This window comes from Xenopus tropicalis, chromosome 5 (genome assembly GCF_000004195.4).
Source record: "Xenopus tropicalis strain Nigerian chromosome 5, UCB_Xtro_10.0, whole genome shotgun sequence".
Lineage (NCBI taxonomy): Eukaryota > Metazoa > Chordata > Amphibia > Anura > Pipidae > Xenopus > Xenopus tropicalis.
The window spans coordinates 152,379,499-152,399,331 of record NC_030681.2 but is presented as its reverse complement, the minus strand read 5'-3'; the positions used below and the strand labels follow the sequence as shown (position 1 = coordinate 152,399,331).

At 43.1% G+C, this 19,833-nt stretch overlaps 1 protein-coding gene across 2 annotated transcripts in view; it reads right to left on the bottom strand.

Moving 5' to 3' along the window:
* Nucleotides 1-19,833, bottom strand: part of pnoc (prepronociceptin) — a 52,986-nt gene that overhangs the window by 23,216 nt on the left and 9,937 nt on the right. For both annotated transcript variants that reach the window (XM_031901483.1, NM_001113063.1), the window contains 1 exon segment: nt 12,931-13,070. In XM_031901483.1, coding sequence (XP_031757343.1) covers nt 12,931-13,056 — 126 coding nt within the window. In that variant the 5' untranslated portion in view covers nt 13,057-13,070.

Sequence of the window (19,833 nt, the reverse complement as noted above, 5' to 3'; positions counted from 1 at the left end):
ATTATGTTCCTGGTTGTTTTTCCTTAATTTAACTAGTAACCTTCTTTGTGGAACTGTATCCAATGCTTTAGCAAAGACTAAGTAGATCACATCCACTGCCACCCTAACATCAAGGTTTCTGCTCACCAAACAGAAGTCATTTAAATTTCTTTTTTTATTACACATAAAACCATGCTGGCACAAATTTATGCTGTTTTGATTTTAAATGTATTTCCTGTACCAGTCTTTTATCCCTTATTACCCCCTCCAAAAGCTTTCCTACCCCAGATGTCACGCTAACAGGCCTATAGTTATCAGTTGCACAATTGGTGCTGCTTAATGTTAAATTTGCTTCTATTACTTACAAAAACAAACTTAGAAACTGTGCCTAATGTAAACAGTCTGATTAAAAATATGTTGTATAAACAGGGTTGTATAAACCCGGTGGGCCCCAGCAGCCCAGCCTTGACCCTTGCCGGCGCTACAACGGCCAACCGTTCCTCCCCTGACACGTTAAATATATGCTCGCTCAGGGGAGAACATCGGGTGGGGGACCCTGCGGGGTGGGGTAAGGGAGGCTCAGCGGGGGGTTGGGGGGTGCAGGGGATGCAGCCAGGCAGGGGCCCCTGCGGGGGGGGGGTAAGGAGGTGCGGAGGACACGGCCAGGTGGGGGCCCCTGCAGGGGGTGCGGGGGACGTGGCTGGGGCACCTGCAGGACCCCTGGGGCACCCCCCAGTCCGACCCTGTGTATAAGTGATACCTGATTTAATGTCCGGGGTCAGACTGGGCCTGATTGACACCAGGAAAAAACCCAGTGGGCCTGGACCCCGGCAGCCCAGACCCGATCCCTGTTGCCGCTTGGGGGTAAGGGGGGCGCAGCCGACAGTGACACCTTGGGGGGATGTGGGGCCCCAGTGTGCCCTGCACCACTCCGACCCGTCTATATTAGTGGTTAGAATATGACAGCTGTAATGATGATTAAGAGTTAAAAGCTTGCTTGCTAATTGTAAGGGGAACATTTAGACCTGTCTATGTGTCAGGGTAACGGAGAGACAGTTGTGAGTGCGTCATTTCCCCTCACACCTGCATGCAGCTTGGAGCTTGGGATCAAAACAGCAATTGATATTAGCGAGCGCCGCAGACTGCAATTATTAACTCCCCGCAGGTTCCGTGACAGCGGCACAATCACGCCGAGACAAAACTTGAATTTGGTGTCAGTTTATCATTTGATCAGAGTACTGCAGGGTCAAAACATTCTATCTTTACTTTCTGGGGCAATTAAATACCAATATCCATTAACCAAGGCAGACAGCTTCTGTATTTAGCCATGACTTTAGCCCGTTCTTATTAAAGGGGAAATATACCCCTGTTTCTGAAGTGAGCACATTCAGTTAGGGGCATGAATGATATTGGAACTGCCAGAAATACACAGACCTACCCGATATCTCCAAATGAAAGGAAACCATGATAACTTTAGTATGTTGTGGAATGTTTGGTTCTTATCAACTTTTCAATTGGTCTTCATTTTTTAGCATTTTTGACTTATTTGCTATCCTCTTCTGACTATTTACCACATTCAAATGAGGGTCACTGACCCCAGCAGCCAAAAAAAACTATTGCTCTGTGAGGCTACAATTTAATTATTGTTTGTTTTTATCACTTATCTTTCTATTCAGACCCTCTCCTTTTCATATTCCAGTTTCTCATATGAACCACTGCCTGGCTGCTAGGGTAATTTGCACCCTAGCAACCATAAATAGCGGCTAAACTTCCAAACTGGAGAGTTGCTGGATAAAAAACGAAATAATTCAATTAATAAAAAAATAAGACCAATTGCAAATTGTTTTAGAATAGCACTCTTTACAACATACTAAAAGGTACTTTAAAGGTGAACAACCCCTTTACCTTGTTCCATGTTGAGCTGATGGATTCTGGGAACTCCCTTTCCAAACACTTTGTGCACAATTCACCTGAGCTTTCAGAAGGAGCCAGCGCTACACATTAGAACTGCTTTCAGCTAACCTATTGTTTCTCCTACTCCCATGTAACTGGAGTCCCAAGCCGGACTTGGATTTCTTACTATTGAGTGCTATTCTGATACCTACTGGGAGCTGCTATCTTGCTCCCTTCCCATTGTTCTGCTGATCGGCTGCTGGGGGGGAGGGGGGGATATCACTCCAACTTGCAGCGCAGCAGTAAAGTGTGAGTGAAGTTTATCAGAGCACAGGTCACATGGCTGTGGCACCCTGGGAAATGAAGAATATGGCTAGCCCCATGGGAAAAACAGATTACAATGCAGGATTCTGCTGAAGAAGCTCTATTAACTGATGGGTTTGTAACAAACATGTTTTCCCATGTGACTTTCCCTACATTCCTGCTACAGAATCAACCACCAAATAGGGGAGAAATAAGAAAAAGCCAACACATATAACAGAATCAGAGGAACTAAAAGCTAAACAGGAATCATCAGTAAAGGGTTAAACTGGACGGACAAGTGAATTCCAATCTTAAATGTATAGCTAAATGCTTTTATTAATAGAGAGTTTCACCCCCCCCCTCCCCAAACAGTGTCGGGGGTATCCCCGCTTGCGTAGCGGCTTCTCCAAGCAGAAAATAAAAACAAGGCCAACTGGTATAATAGATAAGCAGCTTGATTTACTCAGGTCTTTAACCGTAATTAAATCTTAAATTGCAGCGGTGCAACCAAGCGAGGTAATCTATTTATATTTGCTTTTCTGCTTGGTTACATCGTCTGCTTGTTTAGTAAAGAATTTAATGAGGGTGAAGAACCCAAACCGAATGAGTCAACTCCATCCAAGCAGAGGGAGGATCTGTACGACCCAGTTCTGTTTCTGGGTACGGGTACAGCGTGTATGCGGTATGCACAGCTCCTGCACTCTACAGGTATGGGACCCGTTATCCGGAAACTCACTATCCAGAAAGTTCTGGATTATGGAAAGCCCATCTCCCATAGACTCCATCTTAAGGAAGTATTTCACGTTTTTAAAAAAATTATTCCCTTTTCTCTGTAATAATAAAACAGTACCTGTACTTGATCCCAACTAAGATATAATTACCCCTTATTGGGGCAGAACAGCCCTATTGGGTTTATTTAATGGTTAAATGATTCCTTTTTCTCTGTAATAATAAAACAGTACCTGTACTTGATCCCAACTAAGATATAATAACCCCTTATTGGGGCAGAACAGCCCTATTGGGTTTATTTAATGGTTAAATGATTCCTTTTTCTCTGTAATAATAAAACAGTACCTGTACTTGATCCCAACTAAGATATAATTACCCCTTATTGGGGCAGAACAGCCCTGTTGGGTTTATTTAATGGTTAAATGATTCCCTTTTCTCTGTAATAATAAAACAGTACCTGTACTTGATCCCAACTAAGATATAATTACCCCTTATTGGGGCAGAACAGCCCTATTGGGTTTATTTAATGGTTAAATGATTCCCTTTTCTCTGTAATAATAAAACAGTACCTGTACTTGATCCCAACTAAGATATAATTACCCCTTATTGGGGCAGAACAGCCCTATTGGGTTTATTTCATGTTTAAATGATTTTTTAGCAGATTTAAGGTATGGAGATTCAAATTATGGATCCCTTATCTGGAAAACCCAAGGTCCCAAGCATTCTGGATAAAAGGTCCCATACCTGTACTTACGCTGGTTACACATGGTTAATCATGAGAAAATCTGTCCCATTTCACTTCGTGAAAAATTCGCCAAACTGCTAAAAAATTTTGTGGTGACTTTTTTTTGTCCCAGTGACATATTTTCTTGGCAACTTTTTTGTCTTGGTGACGTTTTTCTCTGCAAATTGTTGCTGCAGTTTTACACAAAAAATTTGCCAATGACATAATGCTGATTTTCTAGGCCTTATGGCCCTGGGTCCACCCTAAAATCTCTAAGGCTGATGCCACACCAGGCGTAGGTCTGATTTTTTCAGCAAGCGGAAAAGCGCTTGTCGAAAATTCAGCCCTACGCCTGCTACTTGTGCCTGCACCCGAATGAATGGGATACGCTCGGGTGCAGGCACATGTAGCCGATATACGCATGAAAACGCGAGACTTTGCATTCTCACGCGTTTTCATGCGTATATCGGCTACATGTGCCTGCACCCGAGCGTATCTCATTCATTCGGGTGCAGGCACAAGTAGCAGGCGTAGGGCTGAATTTTCGGCAAGCATTTTTCCGCTTGCCGAAAAAATCAGCCCTACGCCTGGTGTGGCATCAGCCTAATGCACACTGAGGAACAGGAGTGAATAGAGCACTATTCTGCACTTTAAATGAGATTGCAAGCTCTGTTGGCCAAGGGGCTTCTCTTCATATTATATATATTGCATAGAGCAGTGCCATTAGTGCAGTGTACAAATAAAGCAATACTATTCATTCACTCATTCTGATGATGTATGGGGGAAGCTGAAAATGAATTACCCCCCGCGGGCGGGCTTTAATGAGGGCATCTATCAGCCAAAGAGCTAATAAACAAACGCTGTTTTGCCACGGGAAGAACAGAGGAATTACAAGATTTTTTATTTATTGAGCTTGTGATGCCTTGATTGGAAAAGAGACAGATATTATTAGGCTGATCTCCTCCTAGCAAACAAAACTGATATTACGTGTGCAACAGGAAATTAACTGCAATATTAGCTTTTAGGGTTAGTGACAACTTATAAATACCCCACGCTATGGGGCTGATCAGTGCTGGACTGGCCCAGCAGGATACCAGGAGAACTACCGGGGGGCCCAGGTGTCAGTGGGCCTTTTGCTTCTAACTATTTCTGTATGGGGAAAAAGAGATGGTAGGATAGAGAAAAGAGACTTGGATAATAAAGAGGTTGAGGGAGGAATAATAGTTTAGAAAGTGGGACTATGGGCCAAGGTTTTCTGGTGGGGCCCTGGCATCTCAGTCCGACATTGTTTTTTTCTGGCCTGCAAAGTAGTATAAATTTGAATTGAACTCGATCATTGCCAATGGAAAACAATAATGTGTTTAAGTTTCACTTGAAACTGGGTGAAGTAGAAACAATGAGGGGATTAACTTCCCCTTTGAAAATGTGTGGAATAGAAAAAAATGAGGGGATTAACTTCCCCTTGAAAGTGAGTGAAATAAAAAAACAACGAGGCAATTAATATAGCCCTGGCCTTGGCTATCTCAGGAACCCTGGGAGCAGGGTGAGTATTGCGCCCCTGTAACAAGAAACATAAAGACTGCTCTTATAGGACAAAGAGTATGAGCGGTCTCACCTACTGCTGCACCCAGAATAACTGCCAGGCGACAATTGAAATCCTTGAATCACTGAATCATTTAACCATGACATAAACGCAATAGGACTGTTCTGCCCCAATAAGGGGTAATTATATCTTAGTTGGGATCAAGTACAGGTACTGTTTTATTATTACAGAGAAAAGGGAATCATTTAACCATTAAATAAACCCAATAGGGCTGTTCTGCCCCCAATAAGGGGTAATTATATCTTAGTTGGGATCAAGTACAGGTACTGTTTTATTATTACAGAGAAAAGGGAATCATTTAACCATGAAATAAACCCAATAGGGCTGTTCTGCCCCAATAAGGGGTAATTATATCTTAGTTGGGATCAAGTACAGGTACTGTTTTATTATTACAGAGAAAAGGGAATCATTTAACCATTAAATAAACCCAATAGGGCTGTTCTGCCCCAATAAGGGGTAATTATATCTTAGTTGGGATCAAGTACAGGTACTGTTTTATTATTACAGAGAAAAGGGAATCATTTAACCATGAAATAAACCCAATAGGGCTGTTCTGCCCCCAATAAGGGGTAATTATATCTTAGTTGGGATCAAGTACAGGTTCTGTTTTATTATTACAGAGAAAAGGGAATCATTTAACCATTAAATAAACCCAATAGGGCTGTTCTGCCCCCAATAAGGGGTAATTATATCTTACTTAGGATCAAGTACAGGTACTGTTTTATTATTACAGAGAAAAGGGAATCATTTAACCATTAAATAAACCCAATAGGGCTGTTCTGCCCCCAATAAGGGGTAATTATATCTTAGTTGGGATCAAGTACAGGTACTGTTTTATTATTACAGAGAAAAGGGAATCATTTAACCATTAAATAAACCCAATAGGGCCGTTCTGCCCCAATAAGGGGTAATTATATCTTAGTTGGGATCAAGTACAGGTACTGTTTTATTATTACAGAGAAAAGGGAATCATTTTACCATTAAATAAACCCAATAGGGCTGTTCTGCCCCCAATAAGGGGTAATTATATCTTAGTTGGGATCAAGTACAGGTACTGTTTTATTATTACAGAGAAAAGGGAATCATTTATTAATTATTTTCACATTATTCTAATTAGTTCACTAATAATACATTTATAAGTATTATTATTCCCAGTGCAATCACTCCTTTTCGCTGCTCATGTTTAAAAACTGACTTTATATATCTTTCCCGTTATATAGTCGCTGGCTTTGTTTCACAGATGGCGGAAGAGTTGGTGACGAATATTGCCTATATTTGGTGACAGTTCTGGCGCTAATCTTTAGTAAACCCTGCAGGAAAACTTACGGAACATGAATGCGATTATATATATACTGTATATATGTGCGCTAGACAATTCACAATGACAAAAGGGCTCTCACTTTAGTAGGCCAGCTCTAGTGTTTTTTCTGGAGCAAGCTGTTATCGCCGCTTATCGCACCTTAGTAAACAGACGCCATTGTCACAATACATCAATATTATATGTAATGAACTCGGCTGTTTAGTGGCTCATGAACTAACACTGGGCAAATATGCGCCATGGCAAATACCAGTGGGTAATTAGCTGTGACTAGTTCGCTGCATGTTGGATAATGAAAGTGAATGTACATTGGGGCAATTACACACAGTGATAGTAACTAGGTGCCATTGTGGGTGCTGATCCAGACAGAAAGCTAAAGCGCACAGAGGGTGAATCTCATTGTATTTCCTTGGCGATTGCCTATTATTTATCACACGGTGCAGCTGCATTCTCTCATTTCCCATTGATTGGTACTTAGCAGAGGCAGTGGCTTCCCTGTCCCTCACTCACATCCCGGGTCTAACGGTGCAAATGACTAAAAGCTAATTGTATAAATCAGATTGTATCTGGCTGATCCCATCAGGGTAATTCTGTGCGGCCGCCGTACAAGGCTTATCAGTGCCAACAAGGCTCACTCTCACTCTCGCTCCCGTGTAATTCCCCTCCCGCGGGACAGACAGAGCTCAATGAAAGGAAAGCAGATAACGGCCTGAAGCATGGGTATAACTGCCTATGGCTCCCAGCCATTGGGTATCGGCACAGAGACTGCCCACTAACAATCACTACTGTGGGGTCCCACTGTGACTCTGAGCGAGAGGGAAAGCAGTAAGTGCTAATGCAGAAATCATGGCTTGTACAGTTATGGGACCTGTTATCCAGAACGCTCAGAACTTGAGGATTGTTCTGCCCCCAATAAGGGGTAATTATATCTTAGTTGGGATCAAGTACAGGTACTGTTTTATTATTACAGAGAAAAGGGAATCATTTAACCATGAAATAAACCCAATAGGGCTGTTCTGCCCCCAATAAGGGGTAATTATATCTTAGTTGGGATCAAGTACAGGTACTGTTTTATTATTACAGAGAAAAGGGAATCATTTAACCATGAAATAAACCCAATAGGGCTGTTCTGCCCCCAATAAGGGGTAATTATATCTTAGTTGGGATCAAGTACGGATACTGTTTTATTATTACAGAGAAAAGGGAATCATTTAACCATGAAATAAACCCAATAGGGCTGTTCTGCCCCCAATAAGGGGTAATTATATCTTAGTTGGGATCAAGTACAGGTACTGTTTTATTATTACAGAGAAAAGGGAATCATTTAACCATTAAATAAACCCAATAGGGCTGTTCTGCCCCAATAAGGGGTAATTATATCTTAGTTGGGATCAAGTACAGGTACTGTTTTATTATTACAGAGAAAAGGGAATCATTTAACCATTAAATAAACCCAATAGGGCTGTTCTGCCCCAATAAGGGGTAATTATATCTTAGTTGGGATCAAGTACAGATACTGTTTTATTATTACAGAGAAAAGGGAATCATTTAACCATTAAATAAACCCAATAGGGCTGTTCTGCCCCCAATAAGGGGTAATTATATCTTAGTTGGGATCAAAATTATTTATCTTCCTCTTCTGCCTCTTTTCAGCTTTCAAATGGGGGTCACCGACCCCGGCAGCTAAAAACGATGCTCTGTGAGGCTATTGTTGCTTTTTATTACTTAGCTTCCTGGTCAGCCCTTCTCCTATTCATATTCCAGTGTCTCCTTCAAACCACTGCCTGGTTGCTAGGGTAAACTGGATCCTAGCAACCAGACTGCTGCTAAATTTCCAAACTGGAGAGCTGCTGAACAGAAAGCTTAAAAACTGAAAAAAAAACCAAAATAAAATAAAAGACCAAATGCAAATTGTCTCAGAATATCAATGTCTACATCATATTAAATAATATTATGAAGATGTTACCAAAGTAAATAAAGACAGAATGGGCAACAACAAATCCTGTGTTTCTTTTCTCATTATACAGAAGCAAAGCCCACCCAGCCTGCCGGTAAAGGGGAAGTCTGCCTTGTGTGTAACGTCATAGCCTTGGGGCCATAAGGAATCTGCACTCCATCTACTTAATTACATGATAAGAATTCATGCTTAATGGACTCAGTTCTGAATTAGATTTCAAACAGGTCAGTCTTCTGCGGCAAATGAATCATGGCAGATAAAAATAATCCTCCGACTTGTCTCCGGCTCCTCATATCCATTCCCAGTGCCTTCCCTGGCGCATCATGTGTTCTGTCATTTACCATTACTGAGCTGCCTGTCCTGATATCGCTCAGCCCTACATATATACATTACTGAGCTGCCCGTCCTGATATCGCTCAGCCCTACATATATACATTACTTAGCTGCCCGTCCTGATATCGCTCAGCCCTACATATATACATTACTGAGCTGCCCGTCCTGATATTGCTCAGCCCTATATATATACATTACTGAGCTGCCCGTCCTGATATTGCTCAGCCCTACATATATACATTACTGAGCTGCCCGTCCTGATATTGCTCAGCCCTACATATATACATTACTGAGCTGCCCGTCCTGATATTGCTCAGCCCTACATATATACATTACTGAGCTGCCCGTCCTGATATCACTCAGCCCTACATATATACATTACTGAGCTGCCTGTCCTGATATCGCTCAGCCCTACATATATACATTACTGAGCTGCCTGTCCTGATATCGTTCAGCCCTACATATATACATTACTGAGCTGCCCGTCCTGATATCGCTCAGCCCTACATATATACATTACTGAGCTGCCCGTCCTGATATTGCTCAGCCCTACATATATACATTACTGAGCTGCCCGTCCTGATATCACTCAGCCCTACATATATACATTACTGAGCTGCCTGTCCTGATATCGCTCAGCCCTACATATATACATTACTGAGCTGCCTGTCCTGATATCGTTCAGCCCTACATATATACATTACTGAGCTGCCCGTCCTGATATCGCTCAGCCCTACATATATACATTACTGAGCTGCCCGTCCTGATATCGCTCAGCCCTACATATATACATTACTGAGCTGCCCGTCCTGATATCGCTCAGCCCTACATATATACATTACTGAGCTGCCCGTCCTGATATTGCTCAGCCCTACATATATACATTACTGAGCTGCCCGTCCTGATATCCCTCAGCCCTACATATATACATTACTGAGCTGCCCGTCCTTATATTGCTCAGCCCAGTTTTCAGAAGGGCTGTCCGAAATTGACGGGATTGGCCAATCGCCACGTCATGACCCCACCTCCATTTTTAAGAATGAGAATTTTTTGCTTAAAGCAAAATAATAGATCCCCAGTAATACTTTGTTAAAACACATTCATCTATATACTAATACTATATATAGGCACTATTGTTTCTGTTGGTATATTTGAATTTTAAAAATGATCTCTGCAGAGGCAAATGGTGTACCCCGGAGCTATGTATAAATATATAGAGAAGGAATATTCTGTGTATTCTCTTCTGACTCCATTTCACTTAAATAGGAATCCCCAAAACTGCTTAGTGAGAGTTGTCACACACTCCCATAGAAGTGAATAGGAGGCAGTAGTGAGGACATGAAACTGGATCAGTGCTTTTATTGGCAGAATTGGCCCTCTCTGCAGTCAGGCTGAAAGGCACACATGGCCCATAGCAGCCATTCTGCTGATCAGCAAAGGCGAAAATACATTTAAATGGAAAACAAAAACTCATTGAGATATTCTGTAATTATTATATTTTGCTTATATAACACCAACTTATTCTGCAGCACTTTATAGTGATTATACATCACTCACATCAGTCTGTGCCCCAGTGGAGCTTACAATCTAAGGTCCCTATCCCATTCCCGTCAGCCCCTGCCCCAGTGAGCCTACAATCTAAGGTCCCTATCACATTCCCATCAGTCCCTGCCCCAGTGAGCTTACAATCTAAGGTCCCTATCCCATTCCCATCAGTCCCTGCCCCAGTGGAGCTTACAATCTAAGGTCCCTATCACATTCCCATCAGTCCCTGCCCCAGTGAGCTTACAATCTAAGGTCCCTATCACATTCCCATCAGTCCCTGCCCCAGTGAGCTTACAATCTAAGGTCCCTATCCCATTCCCGTCAGCCCCTGCCCCAGTGGAGCTTACAATCTAAGGTCCCTATCACATTCCCATCAGTCCCTGCCCCAGTGAGCTTACAATCTAAGGTCCCCATCAGTCCCTGCCCCAGTGAGCTTACAATCTAAGGTCCTTATCCCATTCCCATCAGCCCCTGCCCCAGTGAGCTTACAATCTAAGGTCCCTATCACATTCCCATAAGCCCCTGCCCCAATGGAGCTTACAATCTAAGGTCCCTATCAAATTCCCATCAGTCCCTGCCCCAGTGAGCTTACAATCTAAGGTCCCTATCACATTCCCCTCAGCCCCTGCCCCAGTGAGCTTACAATCTAAGGTCCCTATCACATTCCCATCATCCCCTGCCCCAGTGAGCTTACAATCTAAGGTCCCTATCACTTTCCCATCAGCCCCTGCCCCAGTGAGCTTACAATCTAAGGTCCCTATCACATTCCCATTAGTCCCTGCCCCAGTGGAGCTTACAATCTGAGGTCCCTATCACATTCCCATCAGTCCCTGCCCCAGTGAGCTTACAATCTAAGGTCCCTATCACATTCCCATCAGTCCCTGCTCCAGTGAGCTTACAATCTAAGGTCCCTATCCCATTCCCATCAGTCCCTGCCCCAGTGAGCTTACAATCTAAGGTCCCTATCCCATTCCCATCACTTCCTGCCCCAGTGGAGCTTACAATCTAAGGTCCCTATCACATTCCCATCAGTCCCTGCCCCAGTGAGCTTACAATCTAAGGTCCCTATCCCATTCCCATCAGTCCCTGCCCCAGTGAGCTTACAATCTAAGGTCCCTATCCCATTCCCATCAGTCCCTGCCCCAGTGAGCTTACAATCTAAGGTCCCTATCACATTCCCATCAGTCCCTGCCCCAGTGAGCTTACAATCTAAGGCCCCTATCACATTCCCATCAGTCCCTGCCCCAGTGAGCTTACAATCTAAGGTCCCTATCACATTCCCATCAGTCCCTGCCCAAGTGAGCTTACCATCTAAGGTCCCTATCACATTCCCATCAGTCCCTGCCCCAGTGAGATTACAATTTAAGGTCCCTATCCCATTCCCATCAGTCCCTGCCCCAGTGAGCTTACAATCTAAGGTCCCTATCCCATTCCCATCAGTCCCTGCCCCAGTGAGCTTACAATCTAATGTCCCTATCACATTCCCATCAGTCCCTTTCGCAGAGGAGCTTACAATTTAAGGTCCCTATCCCATTCCCATCAGTCCCTGCCCCAGTGAGCTTACAATCTAAGGTCCCTATCACACTCCCATCAGTCCCTTTCGCAGAGGAGCTTACAATTTAAGGTCCCTATCCCATTCCCATCAGTCCCTGCCCCAGTGAGCTTACAATCTAAGGTCCCTATCACACTCCCATCAGTCCCTTTCGCAGAGGAGCTTACAATTTAAGGTCCCTATCCCATTCACACATACACAGGAGGCAGTATGGGTTTGTAGTGTAGGAGGACAGAAGGTAAGCCACACAGACATGGCAAGGACAAACAAACTCCGTGCAGATAGTTCCCAGGCTGGAACTGGTACTAGGGCCCCGGAGCTGCAGAGTTACCATTTATGATCAACCCTAGAAAAAGACACACAACCAGTAACTGTTATCTGATCCATGTGAAGCTATGTCCAATTTTCCTTTATCCAAAAGAGCAATTGCACCAGTACTAACCACCATGACAAGAGTAGTATTATAGAGTACCTTTGTTATTATATGTAATTATAATTAACTCTTTATTAACATCTGAACTTTGGAATAAAACAAGAAATCATTTTGGATAGATTATGATTAAAGGAGACATATATGAATGAAAAAAACCCTAACCTTTGTAGGCAGTTATGAATAATACATGGTGCTAAACATTAATCCTATCTGTAAAAATGGCCCCTTTATTGGGGGTTTCTATAGATCCTCTCAGGTCCCTGTCTGTGTTTCAAATGAGGGGTGGCTGTGTCCTAACAGTCCAATCACAGCCCTGTAGTCACACAAGCAAAGACAGGTTTCAGTTCCCTATTAGGTCAGCCTAGCTGCTGATTGGTTCCTGTACCATCTCTGGCAAATAGGGGTATAAGTATTTTTGGAGCAGAGCAGACTCATTCCCTTATATTGGTGGGGATCGCCTGTATTTTGCCCAAACGAAATGCGTGGCTCTCATACAGCCTGCCTATTCTATAAGATGATATGGCAATACGCCCAAGCGTTAGGGTTTCACCAATGACTTACCAGAGTGTTGAAGTTGTCTTGTTGGTAGAGGTGCTTGTTGCACGTCATGCAGTCCTTCTGGCAGTCGCACAGCACGTGTCCCAGCAAGCACAGCAAGACTATATTCCACTGAAGCGCCTTCATCATGGCTTCACACAGAGCTGCAGGGAAACACACATATATAATTGTACAGCGCTGCGGAATATGTTGGCGCTTTATAAATAAATGTTAATAATAATAGTAATAATATTTGTATTATTGCTGGGGCCGCCAAATACAACCTGTTTGCCAATACAGTGTACTTAATGCATGGAATCAACGGTGGTGGCTCAGCTGCTCCACCTACAGGCAGTAAGGGTTAGGGGATTCCCAGGTAGAATGGGGGTACGCTATACTCCCCCACTATTCTCTACACCCATCCTTGCAGGTTGGGTCTTTACTTGGAGGCCCCTATAGAAGTGATATCTGTTTTAGTGGGTGAAGGTTGGCCACGGATTTACCAAACCGAATATAAAAACCATCCTTGCTAATAAGCACCTTATTATTAAATGTAGTATTTAACCCCATTCCGTATGCCCGCCACAGGCAAGGGGCATGTAATAGTGCGCTTATTTTCCAGCATATCTGTGATGTTTGAAATAACAAAAATTAGCAATTTATATATTTTTTTTTTAAAGAACAGAATAAGAGGAAACATGAAATACAAAAGAGAAGAAGCAGACTGAGGGGGAGGGACCAAAAGGCACAGGTACCCATTGATAAGCTGGAGCAAGAAAGGCCATAAAGCAAAGGGGGCTCTATTTAATAGAATGGGGAGGAAAGGGAAATACATTGAATATTGGAGCTGGAAAACAGGGGAGGTGGGGGAACTAATAGGAATTGGGGGGGGGAGCAGCAGCACCTCCATAATCCATAGCCCTGTCTATATGCAATTCAGCATTTGCTAATTTAATTGATAAGTATCAATAGTGCCCAATCAATAGTAAGCTGTGCATATAAATAATGAGGAGCTGGTAAGTGGCCAGGCAGACATTACAATATACTGTACTTTTCGCGGATAAAGGCAAATTAAGCTACTGTCATATTAATATCATTCCGCGGCCATATTTGTATAACAGAAGCAATAATCACGCACCATTTGCCAGATCTGTACACTTCATCAGGCTGTTTATGGGCCGATATTGAGCTGCTGGGAGATTACCAGTTTATATCCCCGCGTCTGATCTTATTTGCCGGTTGCCATTGAAGGGCAACTAACTGATTCCTGTTGCAAGCAGAGCGAGCAGTTTATATGAGCTGTCACACCTATCTAGGGTTTGCTTGACTCATTTAGTTAGACCATGTGACACATACAAAGAGAATGATGGGTTAGTGGGAGGGACCTCTAATTAGTATGGATAATGATAATAATGCACAATGAATAATGATTAATAATAATATGAAATGTTTCTCATTTTTCGGTGGGTTTTGCCTTTACTGATTCAGTTATACCATGTAACATATCCACATATAATACAGTGGAGGAAATAATTATTTGACCCCTCACTGATTTTTTAAGTTTATCCAATGACAAAGAAATGAAAAGTCTCAGAACAGTATCATTTCAATGGTAGGTTTATTTTAACAGTGGCAGATAGCACATCAAAAGGAAAATCGAAAAAATAACTTTAAATAAAAGATAGCAACTGATTTGCATTTCATTGAGTGAAATAAGTTTTTGAACCCTCTAACAAAAAAAGACTTAATACTTAGTGGAAAAACCCTTGTTTGCAAGCACAGAGGCCAAACGTTTCTTGTAATTGATGAGCAAGTTTGCGCACATTTTAGGAGGAATGTTGGTCCCACTCCTCTTTGCAGATCATCTCTAAATCCCTAAGGTTTCTGTCTCTGTGCAACTCTGAGCTTGAGCTCCCTCCATAGGTTTTCTATTGGATTAAGGTCCGGAGACTGACTAGGCCACTCCATGACCTTAATGTGCTTCTTCTTGAGCCACTCCTTTGTTGCCTTTGCTGTATGTTTTGGGTCATTGTCGTGCTGGAACACCCATCCACGACCCATTTTCAGTTTCCTGGCAGAGGGAAGGAGGTTGTCGTTCAGGATTTCACGATACATGGCTCCGTCCATTTTCCCGTTAATGCGAATAAGTTGTCCTGTGCCCTTAGCAGAAAAACACCCCCAAAGCAAAATGTTTCCACCCCCATGCTTGACGGTGGGGACAGTGTTTTGGGGGTCATAGGCAGCATTTTTCTTCCTCCAAACACAGCGAGTTGAGTTAATGCCAAAGAGCTCTATTTTGGTCTCATCAGACCACAGCACCTTCTCCCAGTCACTCACAGAATCATTCAGGTGTTCATTGGCAAACTTCAGGCCTGCACATGTGCCTTCTTGAGCAGGGGGACCTTGCGAGCCCTGCAGGATTTTAATCCATTGCGGTGTAATGTGTTTCCAATGGTTTTCTTGGTGACTGTGGTCCCTGCTAATTTGAGGTCATTAACTAACTCCTCCCGTGTAGTTCTAGGATGCTTTTTCACCTTTCTCAGAATCATTGACACCCCACGAGGTGAGATCTTGTGTGTAGCCCCAGAGCGAGGTCGATTGATGGTCATTTTGTGCTCCTTCCATTTTCGAACAATCGCACCAACAGTTGTCACCTTCTCTCTCAGCTTCTTGCTAATGGTTTTGTAGCCCATTCCAGCCTTGTGCAGGTCTACAATTTTGTCTCTGACATCCTTGGACAGCTCTTTGGTCTTTCCCATGTTGGAGAGTTTGGAGTCTGCTTGATTGATTGATTCTGTGGACAGGTGTCTTTTATACAGGTGACTAGTTAAGACAGGTGTCCTTAATGAGGTTGACTAATTGAGTAGAAGTGTCTAACCACTCTGTGGGAGCCAGAACTCTTAATGGTTGGTAGGGGTTCAAAAACTTATTTCACTCAATGAAATGCAAATCAGTTGCTATCTTTTATTTAAAGTTATTTTTTCGATTTTCCTTTTGATGTGCTATCTGCCACTGTTAAAATAAACCTACCATTGAAATGATACTGTTCTGAGACTTTTCATTTCTTTGTCATTGGACAAACTTACAAAATCAGTGAGGGGTCAAATAATTATTTCCTCCACTGTATGTGGCTCACACATTTACCAAATGTTCAGTGACAGGAGCTACAAAGTTTGAAACTGCCCCCAGGCCCTGGGATCTTAAAGGGGAGCTATCATAAAAATGTTTACTACCCCCCCTCCAGCAATCTGGCTCTCTTCCTTCTCTCTCCATGCAGGGAGAGTCATATTTTGATGGCCAGTTATGCCTGGGGTTGCCTGCTTTAGTCTCCTGGCAGGGGGCGGGCGTTGATGTCACTGGGTGGAGAAAAGGCGGGGCAGTGTAGCTATGGCAGCCAATCGCCGCATCAATCTCAGCGAGCCCTGCCCGGTTTTGAAACCGGGTCAAAACCGGACAGTTGGCAACCCTAGTTATGCCTAAAGCTGCCCATACACACATGTTTTGTATGATTTTCAAACCGTGTGTGGGCTCCAAATGATCATCCCGATAATTTTCGTACCATGTTGATCTGACAGGTTAGAAAATTCCGCTCGGATTACTATAAAATCTGTGCAGTATTGTGTATCTGCCAATATCCTTGGGGCCCTACAATGGGAGTCACTTTGGTACCATTGGTGCCTGTAACTATTTCATGTTCAGAACCATTGGTTATATTTAGGGCTTTATCCTACAATTTCAGGCTGAGTGTGAGTTTAGATTGTTGCATTTAAACTTACGATCCATATCCGAACGTTCATTGGAAGAAGACTCAAATCTGAACATGTATGGCCGGCTTTATACTTCAGCGGTGGGGGGCTTTTTACCATGAAGATGTATTAGAGCCGTCTTTCCAAATAACCGACTTCAAGCCAAATCCAGTCTCTACATGCAGCTTTGTGTCACAGCCTGTTATTTAGAAGGAGTTTGTTTTAATACACCTTCTAGGCAAAGCACCCCCCCAATAATGTAGTAGCCCTAACTGTCCATAAGAATCTTAATTATTTGAGAAAAGGTACAGAATGTTTGACTGTATGTCGCTCTACCGATTGTGAGAAAACCTAGGGAATTGTCCCTGCTATGACGCTTCCCATTTAGAATCCGGTTAGGGTCGCCGTGCCCTTGAGTGACGCTTTCTGGCTTCCTGTGAGGGTTATGACCCAAGTCTGGGTTTGAGCACTGCCGTGTTTGCCACGGGGAATTGCAGTCTGTTACCTTTACATTAAAGGGCACCGGTCACCTTAAAATTGCTTCCCCCACCCGAGGTGCCAATAGATCCCACAGAATGGTCTTTTTTTAAAAAAACAGCCCCTTACAGTGTTAGGCTGCCCGCACCCAGAGGGAGTGCCAGAGGGCAAGCAAGTTTCAGGTGATAGGTGCACTTTCATTATAGCTGAAAAGATCACAAGCCTTTTACTGGGTCTGGTTTTATACCCTCCTCCTCCTGGTAAAGGAGCTCCATTAGAGACCCCCAGTTCTTTATTGGGACTGGATCTTCCTTTTACTCCATTCTCCTCCTCCTCCTGGTAAAGGAGCTCCATTAGAGACCCCCAGTTCTTTATTGGGACTGGATCTTCCTTTTACTCCATTCTCCTCCTCCTCCTGGTAAATGAGCTCCATTGGAGACCCACAATTCTTTATTGGGACTGGATCTTTCTTTTACTCCATTCTTCTCATGTCCTGGTAAATCAGCTCCATGAGAGACTCCCAACTTTTTATTGGGACTGGATCTTCTTTTATTATGTCCTTCTCCACTTGGTAAAGGAGCTCCATTGGAGACCCCCAATTCTTTATTGCGACTGGATCTTTTTTACTCCATTCTCCTCCTTCTCCTGGTAAATGAGCTCCATGAGAGACTCCCAACTTTTTATTGGGACTGGATTTTCTTTTACCCCATCCTCTTTCTCATCTTGGAAAAGGAGCTCCATGAGAGACTCCCAATTCTTTATTAGGACTGGATCTTCTTTTACTCCCTCCTCCTCATCTTGGTAAAGGAGCTCAGTGAGATACCCCCAACTTTACTGGGTTTGGATCTAATCTTTGTAAAACTTTTCCCCTTAGCTGTGCATCCTCCTTTATATATATTCATGCTATCGATTTCATTCCATAGTGGCCCTTTGTGCACACATTACATACACTGTACAGCACATCTGCAGTCTGCCCCCCCCCCTGCCTCATTACTGTTATGCACTGCAGTACATTAGCCCTGTATTCTTGGCCTGACCTCTGGCTCATCTCACTTTATTCACAGTACTCAGTGCCTCCTTGCTGATTTGTGTGAGGAAGGGCTGCTGTTTCATAAAGACACAGACAGACAGTTTTGGGAGATTTCTGTATTATTTGTGATTAACATTTAGCTGTTTCTCTATGCAATTCTGTGTCAGCTGCAAATAAAGGGGATCTAAACTGTTCAGCGTTTAGTCAATCAATAAAATGCAACAAACAACCTAAATCCGTGCCACCATTTGTCATTTGTCAAAACCCATCAGTTAATAGAGCTTCTCCAGCAGAATCCTGTATTGTAATTTGTTTTTCCCATGGGGCTAGCCATATTCTTCATTTCCCAGGGTGCTACAGCCATTTGACATGTGCTCTGATAAACTTCAGTCTCACTTTACTGCTGCGCTGCAAGTTGGAGTGATATCCCCCCCCCCCTCACCCCCAGCAGCCGATCAGCAGAACAATGGGAAGGGAGCAAGATAGCAGCTCCCAGTAGGTATCAGAATAGCACTCAATAGTAAGAAATCCAAGTCCGGCTTGGGACTCCTCCAGTTACATGGGAGTAGGAGAAACAATAGGTTAGCTGAAAGCAGTTCTAATGTGTAGCGCTGGCTGAAAGCTCAGACTCAGGCACACTTTACTGCTGCGCTGCAAGTTGGAGTGATATCCCCCCCCTCACCCCCAGCAGCCGATCAGTAGAACAATGGGAAGGGAGCAAGATAGCAGCTCCCAGTAGGTATCAGAATAGCACTCAATAGTAAGAAATCCAAGTCCGGCTTGGGACTCCTCCAGTTACATGGGAGTAGGAGAAACAATAGGTTAGCTGAAAGCAGTTCTAATGGGTAGCGCTGGCTGAAAGCTCAGACTCAGGCACAAGGCACTGAGATGGCGCCTACACACCAATATTACAGCTACAAATACATTTGTTGGTTCAGGAATAAAAGGTTAAATGGCAGAGGGAATTATTTGCTGTGTAACAGTGTCATTTAGAAATAAAAAGTGCCCCATAAATATCATGGCAAAAAAATCACTCTTCTTGGCCAGGAAAAGTTTTTAGTACAAAAGAATGGATGTTTTTAAGTGATGTTGGGAGACGGAACCCTTTAATATACCTGTATTTGTATACTACTATTGAGTACTATACATTGTGGGTACATTTAGAATAAAAGGATGATCTGGTCAATGTGTATGTGGGATCCAATATCAAGCTGGTCATTTTTAATACACATTTGGTATGTACCACAGGGAGGGGGTCCCGGGGGGCTCTCACTAACTTCATACACCCACATATCCATGCATTAAGCAGAGAAATACAGTATCTGTATAATAGAGCCAGAATGGGATTCTAGGGTTTGATTAACCTCTTCTTTGCAGAGCAACAGCAAGAAGTGGAACTACCAGAGAATATTTTAACCCTTCCAAGGCCATGAATATGTATGATTAACATTTCCCACTGACAAGGGAGGTAAAGCACCATTTTAACATTTATAGAAAAAAGTATCCCCTAACAAAACAAATACACAAAAAATGAATTTATTCAAGTCTTCGTCTTAAAAATCAATACACGTACAAACCCCACTGCGTATCCGGATGCATATGGGGGTATGTATGTGTATTGATGTTTTTGAATAAATTCATTTTTTATGTATTTGTTTTGTGACGGGATACCTT